General features: G+C 44.3%; 2 protein-coding genes and 2 non-coding genes across 4 annotated transcripts; 1 reads left to right on the forward strand and 3 right to left on the reverse strand.

Annotated features, from left to right (window-relative positions):
- Nucleotides 1–11: 11 nt before the first annotated feature.
- LOC110163893 (transcription factor Sox-19b-like) lies at nucleotides 12–4,378 on the forward strand. Its single transcript, XM_020928906.2, has 2 exons — nucleotides 12–1,317; nucleotides 3,269–4,378. The coding sequence occupies exons 1-2, from the start codon at nucleotides 707–709 to the stop codon at nucleotides 3,531–3,533; spliced, it is 876 nt and encodes a 291-aa protein (XP_020784565.1). The 5' UTR covers nucleotides 12–706; the 3' UTR covers nucleotides 3,534–4,378.
- A 7,450-nt stretch (nucleotides 4,379–11,828) lies between these two features.
- eif4a1a (eukaryotic translation initiation factor 4A1A) lies at nucleotides 11,829–20,441 on the reverse strand. The gene is made up of 11 exons (XM_020928892.2): nucleotides 20,312–20,441; nucleotides 19,275–19,317; nucleotides 18,725–18,857; nucleotides 18,031–18,170; nucleotides 17,707–17,875; nucleotides 16,191–16,300; nucleotides 15,152–15,295; nucleotides 14,742–14,879; nucleotides 13,844–13,933; nucleotides 13,522–13,601; nucleotides 11,829–12,810 (listed from the first exon to the last, which is right to left on the reverse strand). The coding sequence occupies exons 1-11, from the start codon at nucleotides 20,332–20,334 to the stop codon at nucleotides 12,666–12,668; spliced, it is 1,215 nt and encodes a 404-aa protein (XP_020784551.1). The 5' UTR covers nucleotides 20,335–20,441; the 3' UTR covers nucleotides 11,829–12,665.
- Nucleotides 15,364–15,500, reverse strand: LOC129409952 (small nucleolar RNA SNORD10). Its single transcript, XR_008632665.1, has one exon. It is a non-coding gene; the product is annotated as a small nucleolar RNA SNORD10 (small nucleolar RNA).
- On the reverse strand, nucleotides 16,847–16,982 carry LOC129409953 (small nucleolar RNA SNORD10). The gene has a single exon (XR_008632666.1). It is a non-coding gene; the product is annotated as a small nucleolar RNA SNORD10 (small nucleolar RNA).
- Nucleotides 20,442–22,260: the final 1,819 nt, after the last annotated feature.

A 22,260-nucleotide genomic window follows, 5' to 3' on the forward strand; every position in this document is an offset into this window, starting at 1 on the left:
AGCACAATAGGTTATTGCACTTTCAAATGATGTTTTGAAACCCTATAAATTGTTTATCCATTAAAACCTAATTATTTGAAAGCTGCAATTAGTCTATGTGCCAAATGCCCTGTGCCAAACACTGTTCTTAGCTGTGCGCATGATGTGCCGAACGCGCGGTGTTACGTACTTTCTCAGAGCGTGCACACCGGGCCCGGGACAGAGCGCGGGCCCGGAGCAGCACCAGAACAGCACCAGAGCGGTCTCCCATCTGTCATATGTCCTCATGGACGGCTTCATGAACACGCCTGTGTCCGTCCTGCTCCCTGAGCTCCGGTCAGCGCCGCGGGGGGGCTATGAATCACTTACGTCAACTTGTGTCCCGCGCCACAGCTCTTTTGAGTTGTAAATGCACGCGCACATGGGGTGGAGCGCTGCCATTGGTCCAGAGCCCCGGCCTGAATGACAATAAGGCCCGGGCGCGCGCACACAACAAGTGCTCTGGAGTGAGGAGAGTTTAGTCAAACCGCTGGACTCACGAGAGGAGCATGCGCCTGGCCCGGACACTCTCTTTTCTCTACCAAACTCACCACAAACTTACCGAAAATAACCGCACCAGTGTAAGGCCCGCGTGCACGCACATGTGAACCTGTGACAGACTCTGATTAGATAATCGGGCACAGCCGCGCGCCGCAGCCGCTCTCCCCCGCAGGACCCCCGCAGGACCATGTATAGTCTACTGGAGCACGAGAGCCAGAGTCAGGGCCTGTCCCCGCTCACCGCCAGCGGCCCCACGCACCCCAGCTCCAAGAGCGCGTGCACTCCGGAGAGCGATCCAATGGATAAGGTGAAGAGGCCGATGAACGCCTTCATGGTGTGGTCCCGGGGCCAGCGGCGGAAGATGGCCCAGGAGAACCCCAAGATGCACAACTCTGAGATCAGTAAGCGCCTGGGGGCCGAGTGGAAGCTGCTGAGTGACACGGAGAAGAGGCCCTTCATAGACGAGGCCAAGAGGCTCCGCGCGGTGCACATGAAGGAGTACCCCGACTACAAGTACAAGCCCCGCAGGAAGAGCAAGCCGCTGCTCAAGAAGGACACTCCCGTGGGCAAGTTCCCTCTGGCCCCTGGGGGCCTGTTGGCTGCTCAGGGCCAGAGCACAAGCCCGCGCATGGACAGCTACGGCTGGGCCCCAGCTGGAGGATACGGGGGTATGCAGGCCGACTCCATGGGCTACACTCAGCAGCTGCACCGCTACGACCTGTCTGCCCTCCAGTACCCCACCATGAGCCCCACCATGAGCCCGGCACAGAGCTACATGAACGGAGCCAACTCCTACAGGTGACCGCACGCACACCACACGCACACCGCGCACACACCGCGCACACACCGCGCACACACCGCGCACACACGCGCACACACCGCGCACACACCGCGCACACACCGCGCACGCACCTCCAGGCGCACCGCGCACACACGCGGAGCAGGAGCAACAGGTGCCAGTCGCACGAAACCATGGGCCTGCATTCACACGGGCACTGTTCAGACTGAGAGGTGAAAGTGTTTGGTGTTTTCTGTGTGAGGGACCTGCGCTCTCGAGTAGAACTCTGGTCTTGGACTAGAACTCACAAGTCAGACTATGACACTGTGAGTTGGTTCATATGCACATAACTATGAAACTCAAGTAAAAGTAGAATACGGTAAACTTTTAAAACTGTGCTCAGTTCGGTCTTAATGAGAGAGAATCTAAGATTTCCAAAGAACAGATGAGGTAAAAATGTCCAGTGTTTCTGCGGACATTATGGCCACAAAACGCTCTGTCACGTGTAAACTTCCTCCCAGATGGAAAACACAAAACTTAGAATCAGTTGAAAAATGACTTAAGTAAGTAGCCTTCCTACTCGCCACCCCCGTTGAGCAGCGCGCTTGCATGTGAGCGTGCATGTGGAGATGCTTGGCCTGAGATGTGCCCAGAATGTAGATGAGGCAGGGACAGCTGTGTGTGGTCTCTACCCACAATGCCCTGCTCCGCTCACCCTGCGGAGTGAATGTGGTGCAGGGCCCACCCCAGAGGACAATGTAAAAACCCCAAGGCCGCTCATTTACCTGTGTGTTCTGAACCAATCAGAGCCCAGCACCCCGACCGATGTGAGAGTCAGAACATCTGAAATGTGACATTTTTAGGAACATTTTAAGCTAAATGTTGTTGCAGACTTTCTTTAAACCATTTGAACTAAATGGTTGTAATAAGTACAAAGTACAATTTCTAACCCAACTTAGCAAAAGTAAAATTTAAAGTTAAAGTAAGTTCCAACCAGAATACACAATCCATTAGTTAACTCTGATTTTCAAATGGACTCGTTTATTGATGTCAAGGATTTTAAAGTTTGTTTTTTTTAAAATGTCTTGAGTAAAATGGGAACATGTTCAGCATGTGGGACTTATATGGACGGGTTGCTTGTTTGTTTTCCGTTGTGTCTCTGGGCAAGACACTTCACCCTCCCAATCCCCAGTCTTGTCACCTTAACATGTCTGGGTGTGATGGGAAGGGCATCAGGTGTAAACTCTTCATGAAAAGAGAAGCTCCTAAATAAAACTAGAGATTTGGGTTTTGTTCCTGGCTGATGCCGACAGATTGTTTAGAATCCAGACAAAGTGAGAAGTCCGATAAGCTCTGCTGTTCTTCTCCCCAAATGTTCCCATTTGAATTCATCACGGACTCGTCCACATGGGCCACAGTGGAGTCCCCTTTAGTGCACTGTCCTCTTGGCACCAAAGTGCTCAAATCAAACTCTTATTTTTAGGTAATTGGTTGGCTCATACAACATCTTGGCTCTCCAAATGAAACTAAACAGAGCAAAATGCACTCACCTTTTCCTTTCTTCATGTTCTTCATTATTATTTGAATCTACTGTTGGGACGCTACACTCTGAAGTGTGAATATATTTGGCTTCATCTAAGTGACGTGTTCAGGTTTAGTTGTCTGTAGTTTAAATCTACCACACTGACACCACAGAGTGTAGACAGACCATAGACAGACGTGGACTGAGAGAGTGTGATGTCACCCCCGCGTTTGGTTCTAGTCAAATGAAGCTCACGAGGCTAGCAGTTATAAGTGAATTTGGAGCTGAGTTCCATATTAAGAATGGGAATTTATTTAAGGAAAGAATGGAGTCCATGGAGCCAGAAGTGCACTCATGCTCACTTCCTGTTTGGAACACGTTTGCTCGTGAGTTAGCTCTATCTGTTTTGTGTACAGTGTGTATGTAACCCCGTACCTTTGTGTCCACAGCCCGCTGTCCTACAGCCCCCAGCCCCCTCCTGCCCCCATGACCATGTCCATGGTGAAGCCCGAGGCCGCCTCCCCTCCCCCCTCCCACCATCGGGGGGCGCTGCAGGGGGACCTGCGGGACATGATCAGCATGTACATCCCGGGCGGCGCGGGGGACAGCCCCGACGCTCCTGGGGCGGCGGCGGCCGTGCACCATCGTGGGAGCTACGGCGGGGTCCAGCCGCATTACCTGACCCCGGGCAGCATGCCGCTCACACACATCTGAGGAGGCCACGCCCACTGCCAGACAGGCCACACCCCTCATGTCCTGACCCCGCCCACTGGTTTCCGGGACTCTGCCTGTGTGGACGGCGAATTGCAGGAGTGGTCAGGTGGGCTACACGTCAGGGGGACTAGTTTTCTATAGGCTTGGTACATAATCCGAGCGTTCTGTTAAGTGCCCCATTGCTGTCTGACCACACCTACTGCAGGATGGCCACGCCCACTTTTTCTGGACTGTATTTGTCGCCCTGACTCTCGCTGTAGTGCTCAGGTGTCTCCTGCCACGTGTACACCTGACACCTCAAGTGTTACACTGGCCTCGCCCACACTTCCAACTTGAATCTGTGTTGTATGTTTGTTTTTCACTTGTACATAGGCCTGACTCCTCATCCAAGTGTTCACATGTGATGGGAGTGCAACACTTTTTCTTTTTACTGACCATGTGCATTGTACATTGACCATGCCACTTACAAACTGACCACGCCCTCTCCTGACTTTTAGGACTGACGTTGTATGGACTTGTATGCTTGTCAGACGGGCGTTTTCTACAGGTTTTAAAGATCGTGTGGACAGAACTGAGCAGGAAGAGACATGGATTTCCTTCCTACCTCCTGGTTCATACTTCCTGGTTCCTAGACAGCATGAACAGTGTCCTGTATGTTTTTTTTTGTGTCCTTTTGGAAGACTGTGTCAAACTTCTGTTGGACAATCAGCACTGGACCCACCACCATGTTTTTTTTTCCATGTTTTGTTTGTAGAAATGTCTCAACTTTCTGTGATGACGCTCTTAATAAGAGTGAGTTTGACCTAAATGTATATTTTAATAAAATTAAGTGTTTTTAATAGTCACCTTTCTCCAAGCACTGCTTTGTCCACGTTAAATAGGACTATTACTCAGTTTTGAAGGGGTCTTAGTGCACTTCTGCCTTTTGAAAGACGACCAATGATGTACAAGGGACAGGAGAAATTCAATCTGTCAACTGGACAAAAGTTTATTTTGGTCAAATACATTTCTTAAGTCCTGAAGTATACTGACTTACCTGTAAAACGTATTTAACCAAAATAAACTTTTGTCCAGTTGACAAATTGAATTTCTCCTTTTGCCGTGAATTCTACCTGGACGTCTGAGGGACACATGTACAAGTGACATTTTTCCATGATTAAGAGTTTTTAATGAAAGCTCTTTTCACTGACAGAACAGCACACAACAATAGCGATCGGCAACCTCAGTGTCACTGCTTCCTGTCCAATTTGATATTTGAGGTTTTTGGCTCAGTCGGGCTAAAATGAATAAATATTTAAAGAGAAGATGGACACTTCTGAGTTTAGAAAGATGTTTGTGTCTCAATACTAATGCTAATGTTGAGGTATAATTATTACAATGCCACAAACTGAAGTATTCTACATGTACAAATAATTGTGTAGTCTTTATTAAAATTAATTAAAATTAAAATACATTTTTTATTTTATGCTTAAACTTTGCGACACAATGCTGTGCACAGAGCCTATTAAAGCTGCCCTATCTACTGTTATTTTAATATTTTGAGCATATATTTGAAACACTTTTAGCAGTGGCTCTGACACAGACGGGCTCTATCGCTTTTCTATTTAGAGTCTTGAGTTGTTAAAATATCTGGTAATTTTTCTACGTGGAGCAAGTCTCAGCAATAAAGACTCTTTTCTAAGACATCTTTAAGTGAAAGTCCCCATTTCAGTTGAATGTGTTCCCTGCATCACATTTGTGTTTTTAGCCATGTTAAACAGTGTGTGTGTGTGTGTGTGTGTGTGTGTGTGTGTCTACATCTCTGAACACTGCACAGTTCTGGTTCATGTTGGTTCAAATCCAAATGACCACGATGTTCCTACAACATGTACCACAGATTCACTTGGGGATTTGGAAGAGCAGAGTATAAATGTAGTACAGGGTGTAGTATAGAATAGTACAGGGCGTAGTACAGGGTGTAGTACAGGGTGTAGTACAGTGTAGTACAGTGTAGTATAATAGTACAGGGCGTAGTACAGGGTGTAGTACAGGGTGTAGTACAGTGTAGTACAGTGTAGTATAGGGTAGTACAGGGCGTAGTACAGGGTGTAGTACAGGGCGTAGTACAAGGGTGGGCAATTTTCCCCCTGGTACCATATGAGATTTCAGGATTGCCATTTGCCTGGGGTCCAGAATACTCACTACTGAATACTTTCTGAACATGAGTGTGTTCACCTGTGAAGCTCCCAGAGCTCAGATGAGTGTGATTGACAGGTGGATTAGTCAATCAGGGACACACATGGTCTGTCTGTATAGGAGAAAAACTGTTAAGCTGAGGTGAGATAAATGTGATTGTGAATCACAGATGAGCAGTGAGCTCCTTTGTTTAACACTGAAGTAAACACCTCTGATTGCAAGATAACATTTGGTCAGAGTTGAGACGCGACAGAGAGAGTGGAGACCAGACTAATAACCCTCTGTCTGAAACACACACACATCAGTCTGGATTTGCCAGGCAAACAAGTCATTGCTTATTGCAGTGACACTGATACTTGTAAACTTCTGTTCCTGATGGAGACACAGGGACATTAGAGCTGCACATTAACACTGACTGATCATTGTGACTTGTGTTTGTCTCATGAGCCTCGTCTGAAACTCCAGCATCAGCTCCAAACCGACGGCCTGTTTCCCATGGGTTCTGGCCTGTGGAAAACATTTCCACACATAAACAGGGTGATTTCTTCATATATCTGCGTCGTCCTGGCCTGATCTTTAAACCTCCCCCTGATATGCGCCCCCTCCTCCTCTTCCTCCCCCCTGCCCTTCCTCTTGAGTAATTGGCCGTTTCGCTCCTCCATTGTGGCTGTCCCCTTTCAGTCCGCAGGTGCACTCCGTAAAGGATTCCTCCGCGCTCCTCCCCCCGGGGCCCTATTGTCCGGGGGCCCCACCACACCATACGCCCCCTCCTCCTCGCCGGACCCCCTCCACCCCCGTGCCCCTCCAACCCCCGTGGAGACCCAAATTGGGGGGCTATACTACTTTTTTTTTCTAGGGGACTCTCTCCCGGGCTCAGGCTTAACCCTTTCACTCGCCGGCACAAGCTTTCTCATGGAAATGAGGATGGGGCGAGGGAGGGGGGAGGAAGGGGGAGAGGAGGGGGAGGAGAGGAGGGGGAGGAGAGGAGGGGGGCAGTGGGACTCCCCAAACATCAAAAATGACATTGGGGTAAAAAAAGAGAACTCGCATTTCCCAGTGAAAGTGAAAGCTGTAGACTACAAACATGTCTACAGTTTGGAGCTAAAGAGGCACTACGTAACTTTTCTTTTGGGGGTTATAGATGTCCACTTGTCACTATGGAGATGTCATTGCCTGGAATGTTGTAAACTTACTTATCTTGCTTTTTTTGTTGTTGTTGTTGTTCTAAAATAGCTTGAAAACATGCTTTCTTACTGTGAAAGGGCTTGCCTTTCCACAGATCTGACATGCAACTTGGCCCGGTGGCAGTGCCCGTTTGTTTAAGTTTGACGCCATACTGTGGAGCATTCCAGACAAAGCAATAACATCTCCATGGAGACAAGTAGGTGGTGTTACCCTCCTCCAGAAAAGTTACATAATGGCCCTTTAAAATGACGTCATAATGTTTGTTTCACTGTTTTGAGACGAGTGTAGGTCCATTTAAATTTACTTCAGGGACATGTGCGAAAATAAAGTGACAATTTAAACGACCCATATGACGCTGTTTTCTGATCTATGTTCTCGTGTAGTTTCCTCGTCACACACAGACCTGGAGTTGTGTTTTGTTTCAGTCACACACGTTTAACACACAAACCCTGAGTTCTTCTCTCAAACAGAAAACGCTGAGACCTAACTAAAGGTAAAAAGAGCTGCTGAAAACTACCACCACACAACATCACACACATCACAACTCCAGGTCTGTTTCTGACGAGATAACAACATTGTAACACGGATTAAAGCTCACAAGAGACACACGACCTTTAATGTTGACGTGACAAAAGTAAAGATTTATATTTTTGGCGGGAAATTAACTGTGTCAAGGTATATCAGCTGCATTTAAGATTTTAATTTCAAATCTCACAAATTGACCTCTGGGATCAATGTTTCTTGTTTTAGAGTCTAGGTCAGGCGTCTCCAACTTGTAGCTCAGGACCATCCCGTTATAAGTAACTCGCCAAAGGATTTCTGAATTACAAGTTATACTGAATAACTCAAATTTGATTAATTACTATGGTAAATGTGTTATTTTGAACTTTGTGCACTAATAAATGGATAATGGTTTTATGTTTTAAAGGCATTTAACTGGAACATCTAAGGCTTGTCCTCTCCATTTCTCACAACGCTAAAAATCAGTAGCTCTCCGGCATTTTCGTTTTCTAAAGATAACTCAGTGGATGTAAAAAGTTGGAGATCCCTGGTAGAAATGAGATGAAGATTTAGGGTAAAGAATACAAATATCTTCTTCTTCTTTTTTATTTATTTATTTTTTTTTATTTTCTACAGATCCTACCTGGACAACTGAGGGATTACACACAGATGTAAATATTATTCCGGCAGTGCTGAGGTCAAAATAACCACGCATAAGCACAAAAGCCTTTTATTGTCCGAGTAACAAGTAGTGCAAGTTAGTTGTCATTAGCTTTTCTGTGTCCGCAAAAATTAAAACAGCGCTTACAAACTCATTGTAGTGAATCATTAGGACTTAGAAAAGTTGAAAAAGCTCTTATAAACTAATCGTGATGAATTATTAGGACTTAGAAACGTTGAAGAACCTTTTATAAACTCATTGCTGTGAATTGTTAGGACTCAAAAAAGTTGCAAAAGCTTTTATAAACTCATTGTTGTGAATGATTAGGACTTAAAAAAGATGACAAAGCTTTTATAAACTCATCTTGGTGAATTATTAGGACTCAAAAAAGATGAAAAAGCTCTTATAAACTCATTGTGATGAATTATTAGGACTTAGAAATGTTAAAATACTTTTATAAACTTGTGAATTGTTAGGACTCAAAAAAGTTGCAAAAGCTTTTATAAACTCATTGTGGTGAATCATTAGGACTTATAGAATTTTAAAAACCTCTTATAAACTCATCATGATGAATTATTAGGACTTGGAAACATTGAAGAACCTTTTATAAACTCATCATTGTGAATTGTTAGGACTCAAAAAAGTTGCAAAAGCTTTTATAAACTCATCGTGGTGAATCATTAGGACTTAAAAAACATGATAAACTCATTCTGGTGAATCATTAGGAATCAAAAAAGTTTAACTCACTTTTTAAACTCGATTTCAATATTGAGAAACAGACTCAAAACTGATTCCGATACCACAATGATAATTAAAAAGACAGTTTCTTTAGACAACAGAACGTGATTTTGAACTGTGAAAAATGCATCTCTAGTTCCAGTACTAGTTAAATTATCGAATAGTATCTGATTTTTCGATACTTTTGACAACCCTAATCCCTTCGCACCGAGTCCTTATATTTGCCCAAATGTTGAGGAGGGGTCCGGGGGTGTCGGTGGGAGGGTCGGGTGCAGGAGGGGAGGGGGTAGAAGGGGAGGGGGGCAGTTAGATTTTCTGCTCCACTACACTCTCTCTCTTAGCAACGGGCACTGGGCTTCGACTAATGGTTTCCACGGCGACGCACAATGACTTAGCCCAAGGAAGAAAGAGGAGCAAAGAAGCATCACCGCTAAGTCTCCGGGCCTTCACCGTGATAGGGCAATTACACCCAGGAGTTTGAGCAGATAGAACCGAATCAATATTAGGAAACACTTTTTGGGCAGTTAATACGCTTTATCAGATTTATTTTAGATCAGATTTAACTTTTCTCTGACCAATTTCACATTTAAAGGTTCTTTAGTGTGCACAATTCATTTCATTTTTCATTTTTTGATTTGTTTCATTCGGGAAAGATGAACACAAAATATTTATGTTTCATGCATCAATGTGGAGAAGAAGACTTGTAATATCTGCCCTCTTTTCACACAAAGTAAAACATTTCTAACACTTCCAACTACTTTGAAAAGCAACTTATTTACGTGACACACACAATATTAAAATCTTATTAATTAACACAAAAGGGCAGTTCATACTTCATACTTTTATAGCATATCATGTTTGACATTTATTTTAAACACTTATTTTAAATTTAGACACTTCCATCCTTTGACTGAAACATTTTTCCATTGTTTTTGTTCTGCAACAGTTTTTTTTTTAAGATTTCAATTCCAAATTCAAGAGGAGAAGAGGAGCCAAATTTTATTATTTTGTATTTGGCGCCTCATCTCTTCTAATCACATGTACCCAATGCGTTCTGAGTTGTGTGTCAGTGTGGAAATGATGAAAACTGAGGTGTGGTTGGAATTGTGGATGAGCCAAACACAAGGGAACACTACAATGATAAGGAGATGAAGAAAACTGGGACATTTTCTCATTTTCCTTAGATTTTGTCAGACTTACTACCGCGAACAGAGCCCGTCGGAAGTTGTCATCTCAAGCGTCTTCCTGGTTTGTGATGTAAGCATGAACAGAGCCCATAATCCAATCTGGTGGTCACAAATGCATGTATGACAGTTTCAAAATGTTCTGCTGAAAAAATAAGCTTAATTTTGGCCGGTTGTCTTAGCTGGAAAAAAAATTAACTTTATAACAGAACTAATTTACTGATAAAATTTTAGATCAGGGTCCATTTTGACAAGTTTGAAACATCTGGCTTCACTAAATGATTTAGTGAACTCTGGCCCACAGGAAGAGAATCATTTGAAGATTAAGGTGCAGAAAATGGGATATACTTTTCAGACCACCGTATTTTCCGCACTATAGGACGCTCTGGATTATAAGTTATTGTAACTTTTATTATAACGTTTTTCACATATAAACCACACCGGACTATAAGGCGCATTAAACGAAACACAACAGTTAGATAAGTCAGTCAAACTTTATTTAACACGTTCACAATAACTCTCAACTTTGTTCAATTGTAACTTGTAAAAAAAATACTGTCTGAGACGCTAAATTGTTCGTGTATTCACAATAAGTCATAATTGTTCAAACAGTTGGGCGATTACGGCGTCCAGCACGTCCACATCCCTCTCGTCATTATCCGAGTCAGTGTGGTTACTGTTCCCTGGCAGTTCAGTGATGATTCTGGTCTTGGTGAAAAGCTCGGACCACAGTTGATACTGATCCTTAGCCCGGGCGTCCACGATCCGTTGGCAGATCGTGGTGTAAATCGCTCGGCGCTGTCTCTCTGTCTTGGTGAATGTGTGTTCTCCTTGAGTTTAAAGTGGGTTTTGTGAGCGTGTCTCTTGACAGGTGCATTTTGATATTAAAAGGAATCACAGTATGTTATTACTCCTGATGCTCCTGACTACGGGAGCTGTAATGCTGCAAGTGGTGCGGCTTTGTAGTTTACTAAAGTTGTACTAAGACACCCCAATAAATTCATATATAAGATGCTCTGGATTATAAGGCGCGCAGTTGTTTTTTGATGAAATTAAAGGCTTTTAAGTGCACCCTATAGTGCGGAAAATATGGTAATATTTTGGCCAGTATTGCTTTACCTTTCAATACTGTCTCCTCGTTTCCTGACTACTACCCACCTTAAAGCCAGCAGGTCAGGGCTGTCCGAACTTTATTTCATCGCCACAGATACGTGACCAGGAAGTTGATGTACGTTTCCTTGAGCGATTTCTGATTTTAAAAATGCCTGGGACATGTACATTAATTCTGCATCACATCGTTTGAATTGTGTATTTACAGTAAAAAGTACTTTTCAATTGAGTAACGGTCTCAGGGCTGCAGTTCAATGGATGTCTTTTTAAAGAGCCAAAAACCTGCGCATTCTTGTGTGATACATTACTAGTTTAGATGGATCGCTGTTAAATCCATAAAATAAATCCATAGGGCGGCCGAGGACCAAGTCAATGGACGCTTTAAACACTACCCATTTTTATAATCTTTATTCATGACAATATTCAGTGTGTTTCTCCATTCTCCAGGCCAAAGGGGGGTCATCTTTTCAAAAAATAGACTTACGTTTGGCTGTTAAAGTTCATGTACAGGTTTGATGGAAGTGGATTTGCTTAATGGACTCGATCTGCTCAGATGTGACATGGCGTTTGTATGCTCAGAGATAAGGAATTTAGTTCAACCTAAAACAGCCCCTTTAGCTACTTTACTCAAGATTTTCAAGTTCAACCAACTAAACACTAAACTCCTGCTCTTTTAGCACAATTTGATCTGTTTTTTGTAACATCCTCTTGCTCTGAACACAAAAACACTGGCACAACCGATAAAGGAGCAACCTTTATTTTTATTAAAGACCATTAAATAAATACTATACAGAATCCAATGTAGAAAATCTGTTACACCGCTTCTGTCCCAAAGTTTAACAAGTTCATAAAGTCACTTAAAAATAGCACTCTCCAACAGTAAGTGTCGAAGCCCCACACCGCTCAATGCTTAGATAGAATTTTACACTGTCAAACCATCGTCGAGAGGTCCATTTGGTCCGTGTTACAAAACTCCTCCCAGCAGTGTGGTGAGGTAGCTGAGAAAAGTGACATCAGAAAAGAATAAAACAAAAACAAAAAAAACAAAAAAAAGATTAACCCACACCCTTTAATGGAACTTTAGAGGGACACACTGGCGCCCCCCGCTGACTACTCCTGTCACTACATCCACTTATGAGGTGGTGAGAGGAGCAGAGGAGCGACGCCACAGTGTGCACTGCCCTGCTCAGCCAGACTGTGGCGCTGCTGCTCACATGATTAAGGTCGTTTCAGTTCAGTTCTTACAGTTAATCTTCGGGCAATTATTTATTCATTTATTTTAATTTTTTTTGCTATTTTATGTTTATAATATAAAAGCTAAAAGCATCTCCTGCTGAATTTAATGTAGTTTGCTTTTTTGACCGCGAGGGGCCACCATAGTCTGTATGAACAGGAAACACTGCGTTGTGTTGGCCAGAGAGTCTTTACTAATGATTCAGATTCTACACAAGAACATGGCAGGCAGAAGACCAGGTTTATCTGTTCTATGAGAGCCCAGAGGAGCGCTGGCACCCCGGGGCCATGGTCAGGGTCCACAGGCTCTGGGTGCTCTGGGCGGGTGCTCTGTAGGTGCCCTCTTTAGATGAGGTCAGCCACGTTGTTGGGCATCTCCTCGACGGTGGTGTTGTAGAAGGTCTCGATGTCCCTCAGGGTGCGCTTGTCGTCCTCTGTTACCATGTTGATGGCCACGCCCTTTCGGCCAAAACGTCCTCCACGCCCGATCCTGTGACACAGCAAAACTCACTCACAACTGGACTCAGGGAAAAACACTTCAAATACAGAAGTCTGCAGTACATGTCTAACCAGCTGTTTGAGTACTGGCAGCTCACAAAAGGAAATGAAGAATGGTTTCAAAACATGTTCTCTAGAAGTGAGTGTCAAAAGAAGACTCCAACCAAAGTGTGTGTACAATGAAGTCATGTGACCAAGCCTGCGTGTATGTGATCATTAAATGCATTCTAAATGTTGTTAGTCAAAGCTAACGGTAGAAAAGCTTATAACAATTATTTGTAATCCATCAAAATCCCTGGTTCATTTAGGTGGATCTGTGTGCTGCACTTGGTTGGTTAATGAGTGTATGCCAGTGGATGTTTACAGCAATCACTGATACATCAAGGGAGAGGCAGAGAGGTGAGCCTTAAACCCTTCAACTGCAAATATGAAGTGTACATAGTCCATAATGACTATGCAACCTATGCAACTGTGTGGTTGCTATGTGGTTCAAACCTTGCTTGCACCAGTTTGTCATTAATACACCAACTAGTATGTCTGATGTGTGATGCCAGTGGAAGACTGAGGACGACTGATGAATCCATGAATACTACTGTAGCTACATTCACTCTACACTTAAGTATAGTGAGTCAATCAAGCTTTAACAGAGTTCTTATGGAGTGATAAAACTGCTATGAAAGGGTCTGGTGCGGCGTGTGGTTACCTGTGGATGTAGTTCTCTCGGTTGGTGGGCAGGTCATAGTTGATGACCAGAGACACCTGCTGCACGTCAATGCCTCGGGCCTGAAGGGACACACATAATCAGCTCTGCTCCCATTTACAAACTTGTACTAAAATCAAACATGCTTTCTACAATCAATTAACTAGTGCACAGAAAAGTTTCAATAAGAGAAAAGTAGCACCATTCCACAGACTGAGCATGTGGTCTGAGTGTGGCCCAGTGTGGCCCAGTGTGGCCCAGTGTGGCCCAGTGTGGCCCAGTGTGGCCCAGTGTGGCCCAGTGTGGCCCAGTGTGGCCCACTCACCAGAATGTCAGTGGTGATGAGCACTCTGCTGCTTCCCGAGCGGAACTCCTTCATGATGATCTCCCTCTCCTTTTGCTCCATGTCCCCATGCTGCAACACAAACAGGCAGTCAGCACCCATGGGTGTCACAATAATAAACCGAACTCAATCTAGACTCTAACAAAAGTGATTAAATATTAAAGCGCCTGTACTGCATTTCAAACCATGAATTTTGAGCCCCACCCACTCCTTTCTGCTGCTTTGATATTGCACCATGACACAAACAAACTACTGTCTAGGACAGTGAGGCAGAAATTTAGTTTCCCATGGGGCTCAGGGTCACAATCTTGTTCCAGTCTGGCAATACTGTAACTTGGGGATCTCCAAACATTTTCCTCTGGTGAGCTACCTTTACAAAATGAAAATACCAGAGAACTACTAGTTTTAGTGGTCACAAGAAATGTAGTAGCTATATAAAAACCACGGCAAGCCTTAGAGGAGGTACAGTTAGATGTGTATAAAACAAACCATTATTCATTTATTAGTGTACAAAGCTAGGCATCAAAATGATACCTGGACCAAGGTAAAAGGCATTAAATTAATCCAAAACCAATTAATCCAATAACTTATTCAAATGTTATTTATCTCTTGTGAGCTACTTGGAAGGGAGTTGAGAGCTACTCGAAACTCCTGAGCTACAGGTTGGAGACCCCTGCTGTAAGTGATATCCCCCATCCGCAATAGATTATAAATTAGTCTCAAAACTCTACATCAGGCATCTTTCAGTAAACACAGTTCAAAGAGCATTCATCTTGACAAGTACACATTCAAATCAGGTACAGCTCTTTGAAACAGGTGTCAGGGGCAGTAGTGTCACTTGACTGGTGTAGTACACAACAGAGTGTGGGGGGGGGCGTACCAGAGCAGACACAGTGAAGTCCCTGGAGCTCATCTTCTCGGTGAGCCAGTCCACTTTCCGGCGCGTGTTCAGGAAGATGACAGCCTGTGTGATGGTCAGGGTCTCGTACAGGTCACACAGAGTCTCCAGCTTCCACTCCTGAGGGACCACACAACTTTAGAACTCATACTACAAAACGCACCACCGACTCACCACACAACTACCCCCACAAGCAACCACCCGCACCAGCAGGCCTGGCAAATGATTACAACAACTTCATCTAACCACTCAGATGGAACAATTTGTTTTATCTCAAGTACTTTCTTTATACAAGTGGAAAACTTGGTCGATGCTGTACAGCTTAAATCTTACTGTAGTGCACTCTGATATTTATATGCCTACACCCCACCACGTCTCCTCCACTCCCTCACCTCCTTCTCCACATTGATGTAGAATTGCCGGATGCCCTCCAGGGTCAGCTCCTCCTTCTTGACCAAGATGCGGATGGGGTCGCGCATGAACTTCTTGGTGACCTCCAGGACGTCGGCGGGCATGGTGGCGGAGAGCAGGACCACCTGAGCGGGCAGAGAGAGCGGTCAGTGATGCACATGGTCACCTGACAGAGTTCCTGAGTGCTTCTGCGTTGCATCAGCTTGTGTGTAAGATCATGTCTGAGGGCGCTGGGTGTGAGGAGGGCACTGTTGGACAGAACGCCCATCAGAGCTGCCACACACACAGACATCCACAGTCAGTTGACACGCATGGGTTTCATCACAGCAACGAGCACATAGGCTATGCTCATATGACACACAGCCAGTAAGAACCTTCTCATGTTCTTGCTATTCTGATCATTTCGACTTCAGACATGGGCAAGTCACAGATCACGATTTCTCGAGTTCACTTCAATCTCAAGTCTTGTTCTTTCCCCTTAATAAAATAAAACAGTTCAAGACACTGAAATTACCCATATGGTAGTGGCTAATGCAATGGGTGACTATAGAAGTAGTAGATCTGATGTGCTCCTTTACCCATTTCATATCTTGAAAAAAAATAAATGGAAAAGTACACCCAAAATGACACATTTTAAAATTTAAGTTCAAAGTTAAAGAGCCTGTACCATATTTCTTCACTGGACAAATTTGGTCTTGGCACAGTGCAGATATTTTGTATTTAGGGTCAAAATAAGTCCACAGCTTGCTGTCTGCATCTAGGCGAGCATTTTATTGTCCAATAAGCAGGAAGTGCGCACTAACATGCTAGCCATTAGCTTTGCAGCCAAAACGCTAACAGGTAGCTCCATTCAGAGCTAAGCGAAAAGCACTTAAAGGCACTGCAACTAACTTTTACTACTTAAAAACATGGACAAATTAAAGTAGTTTGTTTTAAGAGGGCAGCTGTCAGTCTCATTTTGTAGCAAATTGTGGTGTCTATTAAAACAATGGCTAAAGCCCTGTGGCCGTTACCACTCACTTGTGTGCTTGAAGGCAGCTTCTGAAAAATATCGTAAATTTGGTCCTTGAACCCACGACTGAGCATCTCGTCAGCTTCATCCAGAACAAACATTTTTATGGACTTGGATACTGTGAAGAAAACAGGAAAGTGAGATATGAGACAAAGGATTTCAATGGGATTTTACAGTGAAAAGAAAAATTGTTAAAAACCAATATGTTAAGTAGGGATGGGTTTATATGGATGTTTTGAGCAGATATGGATATCAGGTATTTGACCAGTTGTTGTGGCCAATAATCAGAATTGGCAAAAACATATTTCTTTTTTTTTTTTAGCTTTTAAAATCTATAGCAAGGTCCATAAATGTATCTTAAAGTAACCAATTTCACTTTAGTAAAAATGATCAAATGTATTTTACTGGGATATAATAATAATTTAACTGGTGTAACAGACATAACACCATTTCTATTTTGACTTTTTAATGTGTTCAAAAAGGACACACAGAATGGGGAAACTCAAAAAATATCAGTATTAAGTACTGATATTGGCCAATAGGGATGAGACTATGGATATTTGCTGATGCCATTACATATCTATTGCCCATCTCCAATGTAAAGCTATAAATAGATTTTTATACATGTCAAAATAGTTGTTCTAAGATGTTGTGGCAGTTAGTGTTGCATCAGAAGTGTGTAAGATCATGTCTGAGGGCGCTGGGTGTAAGGAGGGCACTGGTGGACAGAACATCCACTAGAGCTGCCACACACACAGACGCCCACAGTCAGCTGACACGCATGGGTTTCATCACAGCAACCAGTATACCTCTGTGTGCACGAGACACTGCTCTCGAAACTGGTGGTTTTCAAATTCCAAAATGTGATGTCATAATTCCAGGTGGAGAGCAAGAGACAGTTTTCCAATTAATGACATTGCATTTTGTCTTAAATTCAAGGATGAATTCAAATGCTGAACTTGATCATTTCTACTAATTTCTACTTTGACTATACCACAAAACCCCTCCACCTCTCCCCCTCAGCATCTATCAAATATTATTGGCTTACAGAAGATTGTGGTCCCATTTACCAATAGGTTCATGTGCTACAATGGTTGGTGTAAGTGTGGCAGTCTGTCACCTATGATAAACAAATTTCATTTCAGTGTTGAACACCTCTCCTCTATGTTCTGGTTTGTGCTGTCACATACTAAAACTTTATTTCAATACTATCAAATGCAAATGTCAAACTATCAAAACTTTGTGTAATGTAGAACCACAAAAATAAGAACAAAGTTCAAGATCATTTTAAAGTGTCAGGAAACATCAAATTTCTTCTGTGTGATTTATTTTAGATCAATATTTGCTGAAATGAGTATCAATTTTAATTTCCCATTGGAAACTTTTGACAGCCCTAGTTTGTATGGTCGAGACTTGGGATGAGAAAGGTGCTGTGTCCTGGCACGACACATGACACCTGAGTCATGAGTCATGGTGTGTGCAGTCAGTGGTGCAGTAATGCTGGAGCAGAGGTCTCACACTTACACAGAATACGGCGGCTCAACATGTCGAACACTCGCCCAGGGGTGCCCACCACTATGTGAGGCACGTCTTCTGTCAGCCTCTGGGACTCTTGTCGAACATTGGTTCCTCCGATACAAGCGTAGCATGTGGCACCTAAGTAATCCCCCAAGGCGTCCACTACTTTGCGGATCTGCAGGGGACAGGGGGACAGTTAGCTCTGGGGCTTTAGAATAAGTACTTTTTTGAGAGGTTCAATTTGTACACAGTTATCAGAGAAATACATGTTCTGTCAAACATGATGGTGACAGGTCTGCACGAAGCAAAAGAAACAGGGGGCACATGCACCTGCTGAGCCAGCTCTCTGGTGGGGGCCAGCACCAGAGCTTGTGTGGCCTTTAAACTCAAGTCCAGCTTCTGCAGGATAGAGATGGCGAAAGTGGCTGTCTTTCCAGTTCCAGACTGGGCCTGAGCGATCACATCAGAGCCTGAGAGACAAACCACACACACACACACATTACTGATCTGCTCCAAAGAACCACAGGGGTGAGGTGAAGATGTTTGAATGGTCTGTTTACTGTCTGTCTTCATTCACATGTATGTGCTGACCTCAGGAGGGAGTCAGAGGTCAGCCTCAAGGCAATGTTTGTAAAGAACTACAACAATGGAGCCCAGTAGGTATCAGAACACAGGGGCCTCCATCTCATTCAGCACATTTATATTTGGTTTAATCTACACTGCAGGTATCTGTTTAAGGATTGAAACATGAGACACCAGGACAGTCCTACCGAGTTTATTACATAACACTCTGAGCACTGCTTTATTAATATTCCACTACGCTAACATTTTACACAGTCGTAAATGAGTACTAGAACACATATGGTACTATGAGCAGTAGACACAAATACTTTGTCTATATTACAGCAATGTTACAGTTAATTTTACTACAACTGAAGTGAGCCTATAGAAACTGTACCAAGGTGTTAGTCCTGCCTCTGTTGAATGAGTCATTAATAATAGGTGTCCCTTTGAACATGCTCACCTTGAATACACGGCCGGATGGCTCTCTGCTGGATGGCAGAGGGCTTCTCAAAACCATAAGCGTAGATTCCTCTCAACAGTTTCTCATGCAGATTCATCTCATCAAAGTTGTCCACAACCTCGGACCAGTTTCCCTGTGGGCATCACACAGATGTTAGGCCACCACCTTCACTAGACCAAAGCAGCTCCACTATTACAAAACTAAAGTTTTAAAAAACTTTTTTATTTTTTTTATTTTAGAAGACTTGGGGTATTCACTGACATAGTTCTCAATAGGGCTTTATCATAACGTTACAGAGATGGATGAATCAAAACCAAATACTTGTGCCAATATTTTACATAAACTAAATGCCAACTTGAGCAGTTGGGGTCTTTGCTAGTACTCCAAGGTCCAGTAATACCAGAATCATTTTTTATGAAAATGTTTTCTTGACTCCAGATAATAACGTAATTATATGATTATTAGGACATAATCTTTAGACCCACTTCCAACAGAGCCGTTCTGAATCCCACTCCCCCTCTTGTGATTTTTTTATTGGGTGGAAACTTACCTCAATGACTCCATCTGGCTCCATGCCATCGGGGCCATTTTCACTGGAAGAAAAAGAACAAATGAATATAGCGTCTAACGTAATATTTGCCGTAGTGTTCCCAAGTGGGACACAAGGCCGCGCTATCACAGCACAGTGTTTTATGACTCACGGGGCTTCGCAATATGACCTAACAATCCGCCATTTTCACGACAAACAGTTAGTTCCAACGGGTTTGCTAGAAGATACCCTGAGGTAACCGAGCGGGGGCTGCTTGAGAATAGACTGATGAGGTGCGCGTCAAAGCCAAGCACCAAGACGCACATCCACGACAAATATGGTACTATTTGGACGAAGCTGGTTCAAAACGTGGCACTATAACACGAATAGACCCACTAATCTCGACTAGAAGGCACTTAAGTTTTAGTGGAATGTCGCGCGAGACCGGCCCCGGTCTGTTAGCTAAAATGGACGCTTTCATGAACCATGTGCGCCGGTGCCCGCACACAAAACCGACTCTCCGCGGAGACACGACACAGCGGGCAAACAGGGATGAACGGCCTTATACACGGTCAGATTACACGACGGGGAACAGATATGCGCTTCCTGACAACAGAACCGACCGATCCGAAGAGAAAAGCGGCGGATCGGTGTAGGCCGCACCCAGGCCGGGCTGTTCACGTGTCCACCCGGCATTAGCGGCTACACAGCACCGCTCCATCTGCTAAAGCGACCCTTAACTCTAGAAACTAAACCTAATCATCACAATATCAAGGATGGCTTATACCGTGAAAGCTTTAATATGTATTCAGAATATGACACGTGGCCAATAATTACAGTAAACATTATTTTAGAAGATATTACGCTTTTTTCTTCTCATAGAACACTATTAGCCTCACGTTAGCATAGCCTAGCCGAGTGAGCTAATCGAAGCTAATAAGAGCAAACCGGCTCTCGTACTTTACACCGGGCGAAAATACGTATGGATGCCGGCGGTGTGAGTGGGCCGAGGGTGGTCGTGTCCCGGTGGCTGGTGTGATCCGCGGATGGGGTCTTACCTGTGGTCGTATTCGGCGGACATGATCGCGGGTGGGTGCGTGTATGAGTGCACTCAGAGGCAGAGACTGGAGCTCATACGGCCCGCCTGCGTCATCAGCTCTGGTCCCGCCCAAACGCCGCGCGGGCTCCTGATTGGTCGTCGCGAGTGACGTACAGACACGCTGGCCGGGTGATTAGGCAATCGTATTCGTAAGCTACATAATGTTCACATATTTTATTAGTTTTTTTTTCTTTTGTTTTTCATTGGCTGCGGTTTTGGACAGAACGTGCGCTTAAAAAAAAAAAAAAACAAAAACATTGTACCCATTGTAAAATCCCTTGAGTGTCAAAAGTAATCTAGTAGAAGTCTAGGGTGATCAGTCATCCCTGGGACAGTCCCAGCCCTTCCATCCATCCATCCATTTTCTTCATGTCGCGGGGGCAGCAGCCTAAGCAGGGACTCCCAGACTTCCCTCACCCCAGACACGTCCTCCAGCTCCTCTGGGGGAATCCCGAGGCGTTCCCAGGCCAGCCGAGAGACCTAGTCCCTCCAGCGTGCCCTGGGTCTTCCCCGGGGACTCCTCCCAGTGGGACATGCCCGGAACACCTCCCGAGGGAGGCGTCCAGGAGGCATCCGAAACAGATGCCCGAGCCACCTCAACTGGCTCCTCTCGACGTGGAGGAGCAGCGGCTCTACTCCGAGCTCCTCCCGTGTGACTGAGCTCCTCACCCTATCTCTAAGGGAGTGCCCAGCCACCCTGCGGAGGAAACTCATGTCGAGCGCTTGTATCTGCGATCTTGTCCTTTCGGTCACTACCCAGAGCTCATGACCATAGGTGAGAGTAGGAACGAAGACTGACGGTAAATCGAGAGCTTCGCCTTTCGGCTCAGCTCCCGCTTCACCACAACGGTCCGATACAGCGACCACATCACTGCCGAAGCTGCACCAATCCGCCTGTCAATCTCACATTCCGTCCTCCCCTCACTCATGAACAAGACCCCGAGATACTTGAACTCCTCCACTTGAGGCAGGGACTCCCCACCCACCCGGAGAGGGCAAGCCACCTTTTTCCGGTCGAGAACCATGGCCTCAGACTTAGAAGAGCTGATCTTCATCACAGCCGCTTCACACTCGGCTGCAAACCGCCCCAGCCCTGTGTCCCCATTATCCAAAACCAGTGATTTGTCCCAGTTTTATACAAGAAATGTCCCAGGTGTCCCTATTTTGGACCAATATGACTCATGCCAGCAGTAAAGAGAGGCATTTGTTAAGGTAAAATACAGAAAAGCTGCTTTAAAATGACAAATCGCAAAGAAAATGTGACCATACTAACTCACATTAGTGCTGAGTACATAACAATTTTCCTTAATTACGCACTCGTTTCACAGTTTTAATATTACCAACCAACCCAAACCAGTGACGTCCCAGTTTTTAATTTTGAAAATCTAGTCACCCTAAATTAGTCTCTGATCTGTCATTTCTTGTGGCAGGTGAGAAAACGATGTAACACAGAACAGTAAAAGTACTAATTAAAAGTGTCCAGACTTGGTTGTCCTTCAACCACAGCTCAAGTGCAGTGTGAAAGTGCACAGAGGTGGACTTTCTCTATGTTCTGTGTAGTTCCCTCTGTTTTACTGTATTGTACTGTGTATTACTGCAGTACATTTGAGGATACCACATCACAGTACTTCAGTTACATCCAAAGTAACAAATAGAGAAGTGGAAGGGACATGTTCCAGTTTGTTCCTGTAAAATTCAGCACTGCATTTATCAAGTGTAAAGAGAAAAGTATTTTCTAAAAACATATATTTTTAGGAGAAGCATCAAGTCTTCTCAAGTCACAGGCCTCAAGTCTGAGTCAAGTCCCAAGTCACTGATCTTCAAGTCCAAGTCTTAGTTCATTTTATCAAGTCAAGTCTCAATTCCTAAAAAACAGTGACTCAAGTCTGACTCAAGTCCAAGTCACGA

The sequence above is a fragment of the Boleophthalmus pectinirostris genome, unplaced genomic scaffold (assembly GCF_026225935.1).
Source record: "Boleophthalmus pectinirostris isolate CB_2022bp ecotype Guang Dong unplaced genomic scaffold, ASM2622593v1 HiC_scaffold_20, whole genome shotgun sequence".
Lineage (NCBI taxonomy): Eukaryota > Metazoa > Chordata > Actinopteri > Gobiiformes > Gobiidae > Boleophthalmus > Boleophthalmus pectinirostris.